Consider the following 18,340-nt stretch of genomic DNA (forward strand, 5'->3'; position numbering starts at 1 on the left):
AAGAGCAGGAGCCACAGTCCTTACTGCTCTGACGTAAGCAGTGTGGGGACAGGGTGAAGTCCTGGAGAAACCTGAGATCGCCAGGCAGAAAGGGGAGAGGACTGAGCTGCGGTAGTGGCTGTCCCACGCCTGAGTGGATGTCTGACCGCCACCTAGGTCACGGGACGCTGGTGGGAGAGACTCGCTGAGGCCTGAGCAGGATGAGCAGGAGAGCAGCCCTGGGATGAGGCTTCAAGGCCGAGCTCCATACAGCAAGAGGCCTGTCTTTGAATCAAGAGGGACTCTGGTTCCCAAACCAAACCTAACCTATCAATTGAGTTTGAGGGGACACCTTCTTTCCCAATGACAGCCTATCAACTCAGATCCTGTGAAAGGTCACACGAGACAGCCAGAGACAGAAGGAGGGCCCCACGGAGTCCAGGACCAGACGGTCCTGAAAAACCAGCTGCGAGAGGGAGTGAGGAGAGGCTGCTGGGAGCTTGATCAGGAGGAAGGAGCAGCTTCCCTGCCCTGAAGACCCTTGAGCTGCTCCCCTGCCCTCCCCAGAGGCGCAGGCCCCAGGCTCTGGTGGGTGGACTGTGAGGGCAGAATGTGGAGGGAGGCGCTCGGTGGCTTGGCCTTGCTGAGCAGACTGCACAGCCCCAGTGCTCAAGGGACCCAGCCCTCAACCCCCAGCCCCCAACCTCCAGGAGTGGCAGGTGGGTGGAGCCACTGAGAGGCACCGCCTCCCGCTGGGAGAACCCAGGGCCAAGATGTAATTGTCAGACTCCAAGGTGCCCCAGCCAGCATCTACTTCTGCCATAGCCCTGGGTTCATTTTCTTAGCTCTCCCACAAAACTGAAGAGAAAGCTTGAGGCCACCCACCCCAAGTCCGCCTGGGAGGGATTGCTGGAGCCTTGGGACAGGGGGTGGGATTTGTGCTGTATCAACGGGTCAACATTGGCAAGTTTCATATTTTTGGCAAATGGAAAAACAAAAATGGAAAGTAAGTGGCTTAAAAGAACAAGCTGTCCAGTCCTGGGCGGTGGGTGGGGCCGCGCACACAGCACCTACCTGTCGAGCACATAGCCCAGGGCCTTGTGCCGGATGCCCGCGTACACAGAGGGGCTGGTCTCCCAAGCGACCAGATTGGAAGCGTCATGGAAAAGGTGGATGTTCACCAAGTCAAAGGCGCTGCAGAGACAGAGAAGGAGACTCAGAGACAAAGGCTGAAGCCTCGGGCCGGGCACTGCCTTTCCAACCCTGCTCTTGCCCGAGCTCCTGGGGGATGTGGACCCTGGCTGGGGCCCCAGGGTCACCAGTGGGCAGAGCCACTTGTGCCCCATACTCCTGTCCTCCTCAGCCTCTCCAGGCTGACCCAGAGCAGGACACACCTGCTCAGAGGACACAGGAGACCTGGAGTGTCCTCTTGAACATCTTTGCAAATGCAAGATCACAGAAACTCTTCTCAAGCTGCCAATGAGCCAGGAAGAGCAGGAGGGGGAGGAGGCAGGAGAGGAGGGAAGAGGAGGAGGCTGAAGGAGAAGGAGGAAGGAGCGGGAGGTGGGGAGGGGGGAGGGGGATGAAGGAGGGAGCAGTGGAGGAGGGAGGAAAGAGGAGGGAGAGGGGGATGAAGGGGAAGGAGTGGAAAAGGGAGGGAAGGGAGGGAGGGAAGAGGGGGGATGAAGGAGGAGGAGAAACGGAAGGGAGAAAGGGAGGGCGGGAAGGAAGGGGCCCTTCAAACTGAAAGGAGAGGAGGGAGGAGGCCTCAGCTCCCTCAGCCAGCAGGTGATTTGGCCCCAGGTGCCCACAGAGCTCACTGTCGGGGCCCCATGACTAGGGGTCACTATATGATTCATTTCACTTCCAGTAAGAAGTGCCCAAGGTCAAGCCCAGGAAAGGCTGAGGGTCGCCCTGAAGCCTCAGCTTCTGTGAGGCTGTGGTGAGGCAGTCAGCCCCTACCCCACAGCCCTGCCGTGTCCACCCCACAGTCACCTGCAGGGCCAAGACCACCAGGCCCCAAACCCAGTGAGACAGGACTGACCATGGAGACGGAGGGTAGAGAACTCAGCCTCTCCTGCAGGGGCAGGTGACCCCCAGCCCGGCTCCTGGTGTCCCCGTCAGCCCTCCCCCACACTGCAGCCTGTGTGACCCTCAGCAGAGGGAGGAGATGGTGACCGCCTCTCCCTGGGTTAGGTCACAAAGACTGCAGCTCTGTGTGGGGCTCCCCACCTCTCTGGGCCCCCCGCTCCAGGAACACCAGACCTAAGCAGCCACAGGGAGGGGCCATGTGCAAACAGCAGGGTGGCTGAGGGCCTGCTGCTCCACCCAACCTGGGGTCACTGGCAGACTCTGGCCGCCTGATGGGCACTCCACGGTCAGGTGGGGGACCCTGGCTCCAGCTCCAGAGCCAATCCCAGCTGTGCCTTGCCCCACATTCTGTCCACACCAGTGGGTGCACACCCTTGGCCTGCGCAAGCCCATCAGTGGCATTTAAGGTGACACCCCCTCTAAGACCTTCACTCAGTTCAGACCATGGCCCTCAGACCCCGGCACCCCCAGGAGAACACATGTTAGGGTGAGCAGTGCTGGCCTTCGCAGTCAGGGGTCTGAGGTTTCCTGCTGAGCCACTGAGAGCTGCCCCCTGCAGGAAGGCCCGGCCTGGGTCGCTGGGTGAGGGGTTCTACAGCAGCCGTGCCCCAAACCCCACAGGACCTGCTGAGGGGCCGCCTTCACGCAACAGAATGTGGCCGCAGTGGGGCACAGAGTGGGGATGCGGAGGGCTGCTTGGAGGAGCGGGGCTGCTCACAACGTCGTGGCCACGGGAGGAGGCAGCACGGCCTTCAGGGACCAGGAGACAATACTCGGTGTCACACAGTCACCGACAGCAAAAAGGGCCGCAGAGCGGGGGTTCAGGTCAGGCGGCTGGCAGGGACTCGGGGCGGCACAGTCTTTGAGGGATGTTCGACACACCACTTGTGCAAAACACCAAAGAGGGAACTCCATGAAGCAGAGACGAACAGTCAACACGAGGAACATACCAGTCCGCGACGCACCATCTTGTCCGAACAAAGCCTTTTCTGGACCATTTGCACTGAAAAAGAAACAGGTCACACAGGTAAGCGGGGAAAGAGGGAGGAGGGAGGCACCGCCTCACACGGGTGCATCGGAGGCTTCTCAGTCAGAGAACACGCTAACCTTTCAGCTCACAAGGGCTGAGACGCCACTTCCCGTGCAGGCCAAGCGCACGCACACAGCTCAGCGTGCGGGAGAGCAGGTACAAACACGCACGGCCACCACCATCTGTGAAAACCCCTCCCCAGCCCCGAGAGAGCTACTAGGAAACGAGGTGGGCCCCGGTCAAATGAAGGTGCGCTGCTGAGCCACGCACACCTGAGCAGCGTACCACACAGACGTCCCGGACGCTGGTGCGTGGCCCACGAAGGCCCCTCTGAGAGCCGCCCCCTCGCAGCACCAACTCGGGGCCTGGACCTGCCTTGGGGGAGCCGGTCATCAGAGGAAGGTGGCTAAGCAAAGAACCACACTCACCTCTGCTTCATCCTCCCTCCCTCCAGGTCACCTTGTTGGAAAAGCTGGGACAAAAGTCACTGGTGCCCCACATTCCTCCCTTGTGGGTTCCTGACCTGGGAGGGTGGGGATGGGGGATGGGGCATGTGGGGGCGGGACCCACGCTGCCTTCCACAGCTGCTGTCAATCTCAGGTCAGAGACCCAAGGGACTGGGACCTGCGTGGTCCACTCATGCCTAGGCAGGGCAAGGGAGGGTGGATGCAGCTGCGATGACGGGAATGTGTGTCACTGCCCATGTGGGAGCCAGTGGTCACCCAGGGTCGCTGAGCACTGGAAACGCTGCCATTTTACCTTAATGAATTTAAATTTAAATAGAACACTCAACAGGGTCGCTTCAGAGCCTAAGCAGTTGGGAGAATGGGGCTCCTGCCAGCACCCCTTACAAACTCCCAGGAGACACGGGAGACCTTGCTGAGTCCTCAGCTCACAAACACCATGTTGAAACGTGTGGATGAGACTGTCCGTTCCCTCAGATACTCCCAGCAGGAGCACGGGGCCTGGTGCACAGTCACCTGGGTCAGCTGAGGGACAGAGCAGGGGGAGGAGGTGTGCCCCAGGGTCAGGCAATGGTGGGAGGCCAGGACTCTGTCCGTGTCTGTGGGCCTGGGCTTGCAGGGACGAAGGTAAGTACGTGGGAACCAAAGTCGGTGATAAAGTGCTCCCTGCGTGAGCGCGGGCCCAGACTCTGCAGTGACTGACCTCCATGTACCAAATAACTCGGTGCCTGGGCTCTCCTGCCAGCCACAGGCCCTGCCGCTGCTGTCCCACCGATCTCCGTACTTCCCCGAACGACCACACTTCACACAGGCTCCTGATTCTTCCATGGCCAGCCCTCTGCCTAGAGCCCTCTCCTCAACCCTGTATCGTAAGTCTCTTGGCTATGTTCTAGGCGACTCATTAATAATCCCTCTGAGTCACCGATTTGACCACATCTAGTTTAGAATCTTCTTCTCAGTGACTGTGTCAGGTGCTGCAGCAGCGGCCGTGAGCACCGCCCAGCCCCGCATGCCTGACGGGCAGCAGCCTGTGCCCAGTCACTGACAGACCAGCGCCTGAAGCTCAGAGGTGTATTCAATCCTCACATCAGCCACAGGAAGGGCACCACCAGTGCCCATTTTGCAGACAAGGAAACTGAGACTTGGAGGTTAAGAACCGTGCTCAAGGTCACAGAGCGAGTGAGTGGGAGAAGCCGGAATCGGGAATTCGGTGGCTGGTGCTCTCACCCCACCCCAGCCCGGGGCAGGAGTCAGCTGGGATGTGGGTGGGGACAGATCCATCTTAACCTGGTGGGGCCCATGTCTCCTAGTGTCAGGACAGAGACAGGGGCATCTTTCCAGAACAGAACCGCCACTTTGCTTGGTAGGGAGAGGGGCCTTGACATGCACCCACTGTCTGACTGGCCCCTCCTGGAGAGCCGGTAATTCACCTTCTACCCCAGGCCGCTCCTTCTGTCTCAGTGGGAGGGCAGGCCCCTGGGCAGCAGAAAACTGCCCTTCCTGGCGGGGACGTGTCAACTCAGCGGTGACCCTGCAAGGCTGTTCCTAACCACGGGCGCCTGCACCCAGAGGCTCCAGCTGGCTGCCCCTTTCCTTCTTGCCCCCTCCCCACCCCTCCTCTAACTCTGGACCCAACTCTGGAATGTGGGGACACTTCAAGGACATGGCCTCCAGCCTCCATCACTTCTCGAAATGGGAGTCGGTCTGAAGCCAGTCTGTGTGCTAATCTTCTGGTCACTGGCCACCCTCTGAAATCCCATTGAGGTGATGGTGGACGGGGACAGCAGCGGCTGGGGTGGACGGGGACAGCAGCGGCTGGGGTGGACGGGGACAGCAGCGGCTGGGGTGGACGGGGACAGCAGCGGCTGGGGTGGACGGGGACAGCAGCGGCTGGGGTGGACGGGGACAGCAGCGGCTGGGGTGGACGGGGACAGCAGCGGCTGGAGTGGACGGGGACAGCAGCGGCTGGGGTGGACGGGGACAGCAGCGGCTGGGGTGGACGGGGACAGCAGCGGCTGGGGTGGATGGGGACAGCAGCGGCTGGGGTGGATGGGGACAGCAGCGGCTGGGGTGATAAACTTGGAGGTTATCACCATGAAGTGAAAGCCACGTCATGCCCGGGCGGGAGAGGGGGCCGCCACGTCGTTCACCTTACAATATTAAGTCTCTGCTCAGATCCCCTGTTAATAGGATTCCTTTAGGCAGCAGATGGATGGCAAATACAGGCGGTTTCATCTACTAAAAGACGGCATAAATCACCAGTGAGAAAGGGAGGCTGCGGGAAGGCTCTCGCCACACAGCCTCCCCGTGAAAGGCCCGCTTCGGAGCATTAGTGAAATTAATTCATCTTTCATAAGAGCCAGGAGCAGGCCTGTGATCTATGGTAACAACCAATTTCTCACTACGGGCAAGAGGAAAAAAATGCCTCGGCCCCGATCGACTACACAAATCTGCTTTTTAAAAATGGTCTCACATTATCTGGAGTGCTGCTCCCAGAGGCAGCATCTGAAAGTCACGCTGAGCCAAAGCCGCCATAAATCAGCAGGGAAAGTTTTGTGAGCTTTATATGCAGGGGCTGTAATTATTTGGAATTGCCTCCATCATGGTAATTACATTTAGATTATCCTTAAGTGATGGTAATAAAAGAAACGGAAATCTGTCTTAAACTAATTCCCTCCCCCAAAATGTGTTCAAATAAAGCGGGAAGACTGGCCTGAAGGCACAGAACAGGGAGGAGCAGGCGGCAGCTGCTGCCACAGCGCATGCCTCCCCACACCAGCCGCACTGACGTGGCGCCCAGGTGCCCGACCAGGACGGACCACCTTCCACTAAGACGCAGAGCCTATGGGCGCCTTGCACACCTCAAAGTGCCTTGTCACTCACAGGACCTTGGAGGTGCCGGCGCTCTCAGTACAGTCACTTTAAGGGGCTCACAGGTCCCCCTGGAGACAACTCACTTCTGGAAACGGTGTGACTTCATCTCCAGAGACTCCCGTCAGAGACGAACGCACAGACGCTGAGCCAGTTTCTAATGTGGCAACGTCATATCCAAGGGAACAACCACAGCCACCCTGCAAAGCCAATGCTTGGGTATGGCGGTCCCCTCGTCCCAGCAACATGCTGCTCTCCAGTGGAGAGATCGGGGTGCACCCAGTGACAGTGTGGTCACGCTGCAGGTGTGGCAGTGTGGTCATCTGGGGGCAGAACTGCTAAGCACAGGCTTCAGGTTTGGACCCAGGCCACTTGTCCCAGGGGAGGGAGGCAGCCCCTTGCTGTCTGTCCCTAGGGAGCCATGCTGGCACCTTGGGAACAGCACACTGACCCTGGGCATCAAGGCCAAGGCCATGCCTCACCAGGGTGTCTGCCCTCTCTCAGGGATATGCAAGGAGGTGGGATGCCACAGCTGAGGTCCCCAGACCTTGCCCCCTGTCCACACCATCAGCCTGAGCTCCGGCCTCTACTCCCCGAGCCTGGGCCATGGAGGGAGGGGAAACGGGAGCCCTGACCGATGTGCTGAGCCTGGGAGCGAGTCATGAGCGCCAGAGGCTTCTCCCCAGGAACCTGGCTCCTCCAGGGGAGCCACCCACCAAGGCATGCACCGCCTCAGCCTCCCCTTCCTCTGGCCACCAACACACGGCGACCGTCACAGAAGCCCCTTCTTCAGGGAGCGTCACCGATCACAGCTGACAGACACTGGCACCTCTGGTGACCCCATTTCTAAGGATGAAGATGCAGTGAGAGTCGCCAACAAGTGATAAGAGGACGAGACCCCAGGGGGACCATGTGAGTCCTGGGGGGATGGGCCGCATGCTGGGGCCCATCACAAGCTGGGTATCTGCGTGTGAGTGGGAACAGCGCCCCTGATACTGAGAGGCTGCTATGTGTGGGGAGTGGCCTGGAGAAGCACCTGCCTCGTGGGATCAAGCACTTGGGCTAACCCGGGTACCAGCAGGCGCCCATGCCCTGGACGGAGGGAGGCTGGGAAGAGAGGAGATCTGAGCTCCAGGGGACAGACAGAGCCAAGCCCAACTCCTCTGCAGTCTGGAGGCCGGCACCTCCCGGCCACTCCCTACCATTTCCCAGCATTTGTAACAGTTCAAAACTTTAAAGTTGCATATAAAGACTTTGAACGGCTTAAGGGGGAGGCAGGGGGATTAAGGCCTCCCCAACACTGGCTGCAATCGTTACCACACCAGCCCCCAGTCTAGCACTGCCCACTGCCATCACAGGATCACTCCAGCCAGCCCCGCTGCCCAGCCCCAGCACTGACCTGGGCATGGCCAGCCCATGGGCACCCCTGTCAGCCCTGCCTCCCCTCCCAGGTCTCCTCTGGGAAACCTCAGCCACCCTAGGTGGGGGGAGTGCCCCTCTGGGCTGGGACTGGACCCCAGGATAAGAACAGAAGAGCTAGGATGACCCACGTCCCAACTCAGCCTCACAAGCCCTCACCCCCCTCAACCAAGACAGAGAGGGGTGAGGGCTTCCCACTTGTGGGTGTTGGGTCAGGACCCTGGACAGTGCCAAGCATGTCCAGCTCCAGGCTGAGCCCCCGCCGCCCTAGGGGCCCTAGCCAAGCTCGTTCTCCTGCTGGAAGGAGGCTGAGGCCCTACCTGTGCCCCTGTGGCCCCTGGTCACCCTCAGGCAAGGGTCCCAGCCTGTGTGGGCCCCAACAGGGACTCCAGGTAAGCAAAGCTGGGTCTGGAATGGGACAGGGCCTGGGAGCTTAGCAAAAATTGGACCCTGAAACCAACTTCTTGCTCCTTGACATCTCCAAGGGAACCATGGTCCCACCTCTTGACAGGACCCACCATGGCCAACATTCAGGGAGGATCCCAGGAGCCTCGGGCATGCCTTCCTCCAGCCTCAGGCAGAGCAGCCAGGCCGGGAGGCCGGGCCTCTGACACTGCGTCCTTGGCTCGGGACAATGGATGAGGAAGCCGTGCCCTGGCGTGACAAGAGGGCCATCCTTTACGAAGGCAGCCACAATTCCTTCACTCTGGGCTCAGGTCATAAAACAAGTTAATAAAGTTGTGGCCTTGCTGAAGATCATCTGGGAGCGCAGGTGGGGCGTCTGCTGAGCAGCGGGCAATCCTCACGCAAAGGGACTGGAAGCAATCCTTCTTGCGGCTGAGCACACCTCTGTCAGGGAGGCGGGCGCCCAGGCCTCCACCTCGCCTGAAGGCTTCAATCAGCACCACGTCCGGCCCCAGTTAATAGGAGATAAAGGACAGGTGACCAACTCTGGATCAACACGTGAGGGCACAGGATTAGGAGACTGCTTATAATGTCGACTAAAGACACAGGATCCGAAGTGCTGCTTATAATGTCGACTAAAGACACAGGATCCGGAATGGTGTGTGCAGTGCAACGCGCATAAAAATAACAAAGCGACACAAGATGCAGTAAAACCCACAGGAAAGACATCAGCATTTTCTGACTGAGTCTGAGCCGTGGGTGGTAAATAATCCCACACTTTCCTTAACCTCTGGTCTGTATGAAGCAGCCACTGCCTGGGACCGGGAGGGCTCTCGGCCGTGCCTCTCGCAGGAACACGCCCCGTGTGTCACTGGCTGGCACACCACAGCTATGAAGGTCAGGTAGGTCATGGCCAGACTGACCCGCTCTCATCCCAGGCCAAACTGAACCGATAATCATCTTCCTGCATCGCTGGGGATGGTTCCTCTCCCAGAAAATAAGGATTAGAAAATTTACCAGTTGTTTGAACAATGAACACTGCAGGTTCTCTCAGCTCTTACCTAAGACAACCCATGAACCCACGCACACTTCAGATCCTCCCAGAAAGAGAACGTGGGAGCGTGGCAGCAGAGATGTGATCCCCACCATGATATGAAGACCCCATGTCCTAAATGTCCCTTCTCACGTGACCACCCTGAAAAGTAAGTGCTCTGGGAGAAAGTGGCACGGGCTCCGGACGCACCTCGGGGAAGTAGTCCTGCGGGAACTTCTCTTTCTCCAGCATGGGCGTGCTCTCCAACGTGTCCGAGTAGATCTCTTTGCCAGTGACTTTTTTATACTTCTTAGCTAGAGAAGAGCAGATGAACAGTGTGAATAACCATGTCACTACATTCCATCCAACCGGCCACACCCCGGGGGGTCCCATGTCCCACCCACGCAGCCCTCTGGGGAGCAGGGAGTGATGAGGGGGACCAGACGGCGGGTGGGGGTTGGGGGGCGGCGCTGACCCAGCAGGCTAGCTGCTCCGGGTACGCCGTGACTCGTAAATCGCTGGCCCGCCACCTGGAGTCTGACACTCCACTTCATTATCCACTAACACTCCCAGCCTGCAGATTTACAGGGGCTAATTGGCATCCTCTGTTAACACCGTGAGTATGTTTAAGAGGGCTATGGAATTACCGTTCGCTCATACCTTAATACAAATTTATTTAATAACATTGATTCCCTCCACATCCAGCCAACATCACTCATGTGCAAGGACGAGGGGTTTTTATGTGAGATGGAGAGAGGAGGGCACACAGACTAAGCTCCTAGCCGCCTGCCCGCCACCTCACTGGACGAGATGTCCTGCTGGGCCACCCCCACCTGGGCTGACCCCTGCAGACAGGGCTTGGCCTGGTTCTCTCACACCAGGACCTGGGGGCTTCTTTTCATGGATGGTAACCCCACGCCATGGTGGGGTCTGGTGAAGAAACGTATGAATATGTTCCTCGAAGTCTCAGGCCCGGGCTGGTGAAGGGATGCCGGCCTCTGCTCAGGATGCCCTGTAGAGAGCGCGGCTGCACGTGGGCACACCGAGACCACCACATGCAGGCCCGCCACGACCGCAGCAGAGAGGCCTGCCGGCCTGCACACATGCTCCTCTCTCCGGGAAGGCCCGCCACAGCGGATGGCCCTGGGCGGTTAGGAGATTCCTGGAGGCCAACAATGACCAGTCCTGCTGTCCGAGTTCCTGAGGGTCGTGCTCCGAGCCCCACGAGCTGCTCGCATCTGTCGTTTCTGGAGCACCATCCTGCCCATGGACCCACTGATGTGGTGGAGCAGCAGGGATGAGGCAGGAAGCAGGGACTTGAGGCAGCGTTCCGTGGAGCGTGAACCCCAGGCAAGAGCAAAGCACTAGGGGTGGGGACTCCGAGGGGCTAAAGCAGGATCCCGGCTGCGACCTATACGAGATGCTCAGTGACTTAGGAAACTAAGAGCAGGGCAGGTGGAAGTGAGCTGCTCCCCAAGTGCTGGGCTGTGCCTGCTGTGTCCCTGGTCCCCCAAGGTCCCGCAGCGCATCGCCATCCCCTCGGAAGGAATCAGAGGGAGATGGACCCAGTCAGCCAGAGGCAGGTACCCGGGGGCAGGTGGGCACAGGCCTGTGTGAGCAAACAAGGACCCTTCCATCACACCCATTTGCCACTGGAATGCGCAAAGGGCGTTTAATCACCGAAGCACTTACTGGAACCACCCATCCATCTCTGCAGAAGGACAGCATTTATCAAACATCAGCCCCACGCAGCCGTCATCACTCTGAGGAGGTCGAAGGGAGACCTGCCCAGGTAGCAGACACACGAGTGGGGGCTAATGCCCAGGGGAGAACCGGTGTCTCACCAGCGATGTAGCAATTCTTACAGATTCTGCCTGTGCTGCAGGCTCCCTGATCCACCTCCCCCCAGGGCCTTTCCATGGCCTTGACCTCCCAGGAGCCCTGAGAACATGGACACGGACACAGACATGGGACATGGAGACATGAGACATGAGAGTGGACCCGGGCACCGGACATAGAGATGCACACGGGTAAGGGCACGGGACACAAACACAGGACGTTGTCTGGGCCTCTTGGGACATGGCAGGGGAAACAGAGCCTCCAAGTGTGGCCACAGGGAGAGGCCAAGCAGCGCACGGGGTTGATGGAAGAGCCAGAATGGTGGGGAAGGAGGAAGGGGAACTCTGCCAGGCAGGGAGAGGGCCTGTCGGAGAAATGAGCATGAGCACCAGCAGCAAGGAAGGGAAACGGGAGACTGGTCCCAGGCAGGGCTGAGCCTCGGCCGGTGTGGAGGACTGAGGGGCCTCGAAGCTCCAGCCCTGGCAGCAGCTCTGCCCTCTGCCCAGATCTAAGGTCATTCCTGCTCCTCCCAGACAGTCAGCTGCACAGTGACACAGCTGCTGCTGTCACGGCTGGGAGGGCTGGCCACGGTGCTCTGGGACCTCGCTGACCTGGGTGGCACTGCGCACACGCCAGCACCAAACACATGCACGCCATTCCTCATCCATGAGGAACCCAGCCACACGCTGCTCTTTCCTGAGGCCCCTCGGCTCACAGCCAGGGCACAGCTCGCCTGTCTCTGAGGATAAGGAAGAACATTCTTTCTCTATGTCTGTTCAGGTCCTCCTGGCAAAGCTCGAGCCATCACAGCAGCCACCAGGGCCACCAGTCCATGCTGCAGGGGACGGACGCCTGGGGGTGCCTGTGTGGTGGGCGTCTGCCTGGGACTCAGTTTTGGAGGAGCCCTGCACGGAACAGACTTCGAAAGACTATTTGTATTGTATTTAACCTTGGTCCTACAACCTTGCTTATTAGTACAGTTTTGTTGTTGTTGATTCCTTGGGGTTTTCTACAGAGATAATCATGTCATCTGAGACAAAGGCAATTTTTCCACTCTCCCTCCAATCAATAAGCCTTTTATTTCATTTTCTTGTCTTACTGCATTAGCCGAGATGCCAGTATGACGTTGAAGAGCTATGGTGAGAGGGGTCATCCTCGCCTTGTTCCTGATCTCAGGGGGAAAGCACCTAGGTTCTCACTATTAAGTCTTACGTTAGCTGTAGGTTTTGTAGCTTTATCAAGTTGAGGAAAGTCCCCTCCATTCTTAGTTTGCTGAGAGTTTTTATTAAACATGGGTATTGAATTCTGTCAAGTGCTTTTCTGCATCTATTAATATGATCATGTGACTTGTTAGCCTGTTGGTGTGGTAGATTACATTCATTTATTTCTCAATGTTGAACCAGTCTGGAATAAATATCAATTGGTTATTGTGTATAATTTTTCTTATGCCTTGTTGGATTCTAGTTGCTAATTTGTGTTTAGAATTTCTACATTTTATATTCATGATAGATATTGGTCTATAGTTTTCCTTTTTTGTAATGTTTTTATCTGGTTTTGGTATTAGGGTAATGCTGGCTCACAGAATGAGTTAGGAAGTATTTCCTTACTTCTATTATCTGGAGGAGATTGTAGAAAATTGGTATGATTTTTTCTTTAAATGTTTGGTTGAATTCACCAGTGAAATCATTTGAGCCTAATGCTTTCTTTTTTAAAGGTTATTAATTATTGATTCCATTTCTCTAATACATAAAGACCTATTCAGATTATCTAGTCCTCTTTGTATGAGTTTTGGTAGATTGTATATTTAAAAGAACCGGTCCATTTAAGTTATCAAATTTATAGGCATAGACTTGTTCATAAGATACCTTTATTATCCTTTAATGTCTATAGGATCAGTAGTGATGGCTCCAATCTCAATTCTAATATTAGTAATTTGTCTTGTTTTCATTGGTTAGCTGGCTAGAGGTTTATCAATTTTATTGATCTTTTCAAAGAACCAACTTCTGGTTTTGTTGATTTTCTTTACTGAGCTCCTGTTTTCAATTTCATTGATTTATGCTCTAATGTTCATCATTTCTTTTCTTACGCCTACTTTGGATTTAATTTGCTCTTCTTCTAGTTTTCTAAGGCAGAAGCTTAGATTATTGATTCTACATCTTTTTTCTTTCTTTTTTTTTTTTCAATATATGCACTTGCTGCTACCAATGCACTGCATTCACTATATCCTACAATTTTGGTAAGCTGTGTTTTCACTTTCATTTAGTTCAAAATATTTTTAAAATTTCTCTTGAGACTTCTTCTTTGACCCATTATGTTATTTAGAAGTGAGATGTTTAATGTCCCACATATTTGGGGGTTTCCCAGTTATCTTTCTGTTATTGATTTCTAGCTTAATTCCATTGTGGGCTGTGTTTCTCTTCTTTTAAATTTGGTGAGGTGTGTTTTACAGACTAGAATGTGGTCTGTCTTGGTGAGTATTCCGGCTGACTTGAGAAGAATGCATTCTGCTGTTGTTGAACGGATTATTCTATAAATGTCCATTAGACCAGGTGATTGATGGTGCTGCTGAGTTCAACTCTGTCCTCACTGACGGCCTGCCTGCTGGGCTGTCCATCTGTGAGTGAGGGGTGTTCCAGTCTCCAGCTATGAGAGTGGACCCATCTGGTTCTTGTTGTAGTTCTACCAGTTTTTGCTTCATGCATTTGATGCTCTGTTGTTAGGTGTATACACATTCAGGATTATCATGTCTTTTTAGAGAATTAATCCCTTTACCATGATGTAAAGCCCCTCTTTATGACTGATAACTTTCTGTGCTCTGAAGTCTGTTCTGTCTGAAGTTCATATAACTACTCTGCTTTTTTTTCACTAAGTGTGTTAGCAGAGTATATTTTTTTCTAGCCTTCCTTTACTTTTATCTATCTATCTATCTATCTATCTATCTATCTATCTATCTATCTGTAAGTGGGTTTCCAGTAGACAATAGTTGGATCTTGTTCTTTTTTTTTTTTTTAACCACTCTGACAGTCTGTCTTTTAATTGGTGTATTTAGACCATTCACATTTAAAGTAATTATTGATGTAGTTGAACTCATAACTTCCATATTTATAGCTTTTCTATTTATGGACTTTATTCTTTGTTTCTTTTTGTCTTCCACTCTTTTTCTGCCTTCTCTGGTTAAATTAAACATTTTATATGATTCCAATTTTTCTCTTCTTTTACTCTATCAGTTATACTTCATTAAAGACATTTTAGTGGTTGTCAAAGAGTTTGCAATAATCATCTACAATGAATCCAAGTCCATTTTCAAATAACACGATACATCTTCACAAACAGTACAAGGTCTTTATAACTATTCATCCAATTCCTCCCCACCCCCAGCCCTTATAACATTTCTATCATTCACTTCACTTATCCAATAGCTATTGTCACCCAATATATTGTTGCTATAATACTTAGAATGAAAGTTATCTGTTAGATTAGTAAAGAATAAAAAAATATTTTATTTTATCTTCATTTATTCCTTCTCTTACACTCTCTCTCTCTCTCTCTTTTAACATAGCCCCAAGCTTCTGCACCTGTATCACTTTTCTTCAGATTAAGAGCTCCTTTTAACATTTCTTGTAAGGCAGGACTACTAGAAACAATCTCCTTCAACTTTGGTTTGTCTGAGAAAGTCTTTATTTCTCCTTCATTTTTTAGGGAGACTTTTGCTGAATACAGAATTCTAGGTTATTCCCCCGTCTCCAAGAACTTAAGCACTTCACACCACTCTCCTGTGTGCATCGTTTCTAAAGAGAAGTGGATGTTAATTCTTACCCTCGTTCCTTTAAGATCAGGTGTTCCCACCCATGCCTTCCCTCTTTATCTTTGGTCTCTGCAGTTTGGATAGAATCTGCTTAGGTGTAGACTTCCTGGAATTTATCCTACATGACACTCTCTGAGCTTTCAAGATCTGTGGCTTCGTGTCCATTATTACTTTTGGAAAATTCTTGGACAGCATTACTTCAAGTATTTCTTCTGTCCCTTTCTGTCTAATTTTTCCTGTTGGTATTCCCATTATGCATACGTTACACCTTTTGTAGTTGTCCCACAGTTATTTTTTCCTTTTTAATCCTCACCCAAGGATATGCTGATTGATTTTTACAGATAGAGGATAAGAGAGAGAGACGATGTGAGAGAGAAACGTCTATCTGTTGTCTCCTGTATGCATGTGCCCCAACCGGGAATCGAACCCACAACCTTTTAGTGCACAGAATGATGCTTCAACCCATTGAGCCACCCGGCCAGGGCCCCCATAGTTCTTAGACATTTGTCCTGGCTTTTTTTCTCTTTGCCTTTTCAGTTTGGAGAGTTTTTATTTTCTAGTTCACTGATTCTTTCCTCAGCAACATCCAGTATAAGCCCTTCAAAAGCACTCGTCATTCATGTCACAGTATTTCTGATTTCCAGTTTTTTCCTTTTTATTCTTCCTGAGAGTTTCCATCTTTCCTCTTATGTTACCCATCTGTTCTTGCATGTCCATCGTTTCATTAGATTCCTCAGCAAATTAATCTGTTATTTTTAGTTCCCAGTCTGATAGTTCCAAATCTAGGCACTATCCAAGTCTGTGCATGCTTTTCTCTTCAGGGTGTATTTTTACCTTTTAGCACGCCTTATAGTTTTTGTTGAAAGCAGCACAAAAATAACTGGGTAGGAGAAACTGAGGTAGACAGTCCTTCCACATGAGGCTGATGATGACCTGGCGAGGGCTGGGCTGTTTCCTGTGCGGTCAGAGGCTAAAACATCCTCCCGGGCCTTGCTCCTGTTTCCTCTGCTGTCATGGGCTCCTGTGAGACCCCTTTGCAGAACTTCCCATCGTAAGCCTTGCTGGGATGCTGTGGTGCGAGGTTTGGGTGGAGGGAAAATGTCCTATAGTCCCCTGAGTAGGGCTCAGTTTCTCAGTCAGTATGTGCCCCTCACATGTGCTTCTCAGCACCCCGAAATCTGGTCCCCAGGCATTTCCCTCTCAAGCAGCCCACGCTCGGCCTCCAGCACCTGGTCAACACCCTGCAGTGTCGCCCAGAGGGGGCTGCAGTGACTGTCTCCACCAGTAGCTCTGCCGCTGTGGGTCTGCCCGTCTCAGCTTGGCGGCAGCGGTTTGCCCGTGACCTCGCTTCACCAGGGACCTGAGAAGAGCCGTCCAGTTGCAGTTTGTTCGGCTTTTCTTGTTGTGAGGACGGAGCTGACGGCGTCCGGATCTTCACATGTTGGACCAGAAACTGGAAGTCACTTTCATCTGTACCTTTGGGAGTCCTGAAGTTTCTAAGTAGGTACTTATTTGTTAAAATTCGGGCTATTTTTTGTAAAAGTGTATTCAAACGTTTCACAAATTCTGGATTGCTTTTGTTGTAACTCAATTCAAGGAAGAAGAGTGAGCCCCAAAGAGCAGGGCTGCGGGGCAGGGGGCAGGCAGTGCCCCTGCCTGAGATGCCAGCCTCGCCCTGCACCCCGCACCCTGTGACCCACATCTGCACTCATATCCGCACCCCTCCCCTGCTCTTCATACCCCACACCCACACCCCGCCCGCATCCCATGTCCCACACCACGCCCTACATCTGCATCCCACACCCTGTACTGCACCCCATACCCTGCACCCCGCACCTGCAACCCACACCCACCCTGCTGTGGGGCAGCAGTAGCACCCACTGTGCTGGGTCACTGTGAGTGTTTTCAGAACTGACACATTCTCTTGACACACAGGAGAGCTCAGAGCATGTTCAATGGACATGTATGTACTATTACAGCTCTTGTCACGGACAACTGGGGTAAAGTTGTGCTAGAATCACGCATACCTCCAACATACAGTTTTAAATAAACTGTGCGCCAGCAGGCACTTCCTGACTGATCGGATTCGGAAGTAAAATATGTATGCAAATGGTTACTTAATGAAAGGACCAGTTCAGCAGATCGGCACATGTCCAAGCCTGTGGTGCAGGTGACCAGCATCACCCCCTCTGCTGCCAGCCCCAGCGGGACCTCCTCACCACTCCCCTGTCGATAACAGGACACACTGGTGCCGGTGCCCATGAAGACTGTAGTCAGAGCCAAGGTCACTGTGTGAATGAAAGTTAGATGCTCATTTAAAAGCCTGTAGAGACTTCTCAGGCGGCAGGGCCAGTGAACCCCCACCGGCCGAGTCCTGCTCTCAGCCGGACCAGAGCACTGCTCGCGCCGTTAGGAGAAGACTGCTCTCCGTTTCCTAAGGGGTGATCTGTCTCCCAAGTGAGCAAAGATAATGAATCGGAGACACTGACATAATTAGTGGCTCTCCACAGTTATTACAACTTTAATGACATTTCAAATGAACGTGATCTGGCTCACTAGCCTACATGGAGCGCTGCAGAATTTACACAGAACCTGAAGATGTAACACTGAGTGGAAGATAAAAGGACCAACATGCCCAATGGAACAGGCGACACTGTAATTTGTCAGATCTGGGGTAACGGACTCCTCTGCCCCAAGACACAGTGACAAGCCTGTGACGTCAGAGGCAGCTCAGGGAGAATCTTCCCAGCACAGCCAGGTGGTGCCTGCCCAGTCAACATGGGACCACGTTTCCCACTTGGCCACAAACAGGCTCTCACTCATCATTTTGGGGTAAGCCATCGTCTCGTTCTGTTTCCACTTTGCACATCTGATAGGGACACAGATGCAGACGGAGCCTTTCCCTTCTCCTCGGGCTCTACTGCAGGAGGCAGCGTGGCCTGCGAGCCCTGCCCTGGGAGCAGAGGGGTGGCGGGGTGGGCGAGGGGTGAGCTGGCTGGGCTAGTGGGACGCAGGCCAGCTGTCTTGATTTTAGTGCAGCCAGAGGTCCCTGGTTAGTGACTGCCAGTAAGTGACTCAAACCGAGACCACGCCAGTCCCTCACAGGGACACTGGGCAGGGGGTGGGGAGCCTGCTTGGACAGGAAACCCCAGAAGGATTCTGGACAATTGACATCATAGTCTTACCTTTGAAGTCAAACTGGTAGATGTTTTTTAAGGATTCGTGAAGAAAATAAAAGCTTCCTAGAGCCTGTGGAGCAAAAGAGAGATCAGGTGAGAGACCTGCAGGTGGATATTTCTAACACAGCCCAGAGCGACGAACAAAATGCTCTGAACTAGAATTAAGGTGCGCTCCTTGCAACTCAGTCACATCATGGAGATCTGCCCTGTTCACCATGGGTGACC

The 18,340-nt window shown here is 53.7% G+C and overlaps 1 protein-coding gene across 3 annotated transcripts in view; it reads right to left on the bottom strand.

Moving 5' to 3' along the window:
- INPP5A (inositol polyphosphate-5-phosphatase A) overlaps positions 1-18,340 on the bottom strand; it is a 141,650-nt gene that overhangs the window by 37,993 nt on the left and 85,317 nt on the right. For all 3 annotated transcript variants that reach the window (XM_028149653.2, XM_054729017.1, XM_008144378.3), the window contains exons 5-8: positions 18,122-18,185; positions 9,503-9,606; positions 3,021-3,073; positions 1,054-1,173 (exon numbers count right to left, since the gene is read on the bottom strand). In XM_028149653.2, coding sequence (XP_028005454.1) covers positions 1,054-1,173; positions 3,021-3,073; positions 9,503-9,606; positions 18,122-18,185 — 341 coding nt within the window. The remainder of the gene's footprint in view (positions 1-1,053; positions 1,174-3,020; positions 3,074-9,502; positions 9,607-18,121; positions 18,186-18,340) is intronic.

Source organism: Eptesicus fuscus, chromosome 17 (assembly GCF_027574615.1).
Source record: "Eptesicus fuscus isolate TK198812 chromosome 17, DD_ASM_mEF_20220401, whole genome shotgun sequence".
NCBI classification, from domain to species: domain Eukaryota; kingdom Metazoa; phylum Chordata; class Mammalia; order Chiroptera; family Vespertilionidae; genus Eptesicus; species Eptesicus fuscus.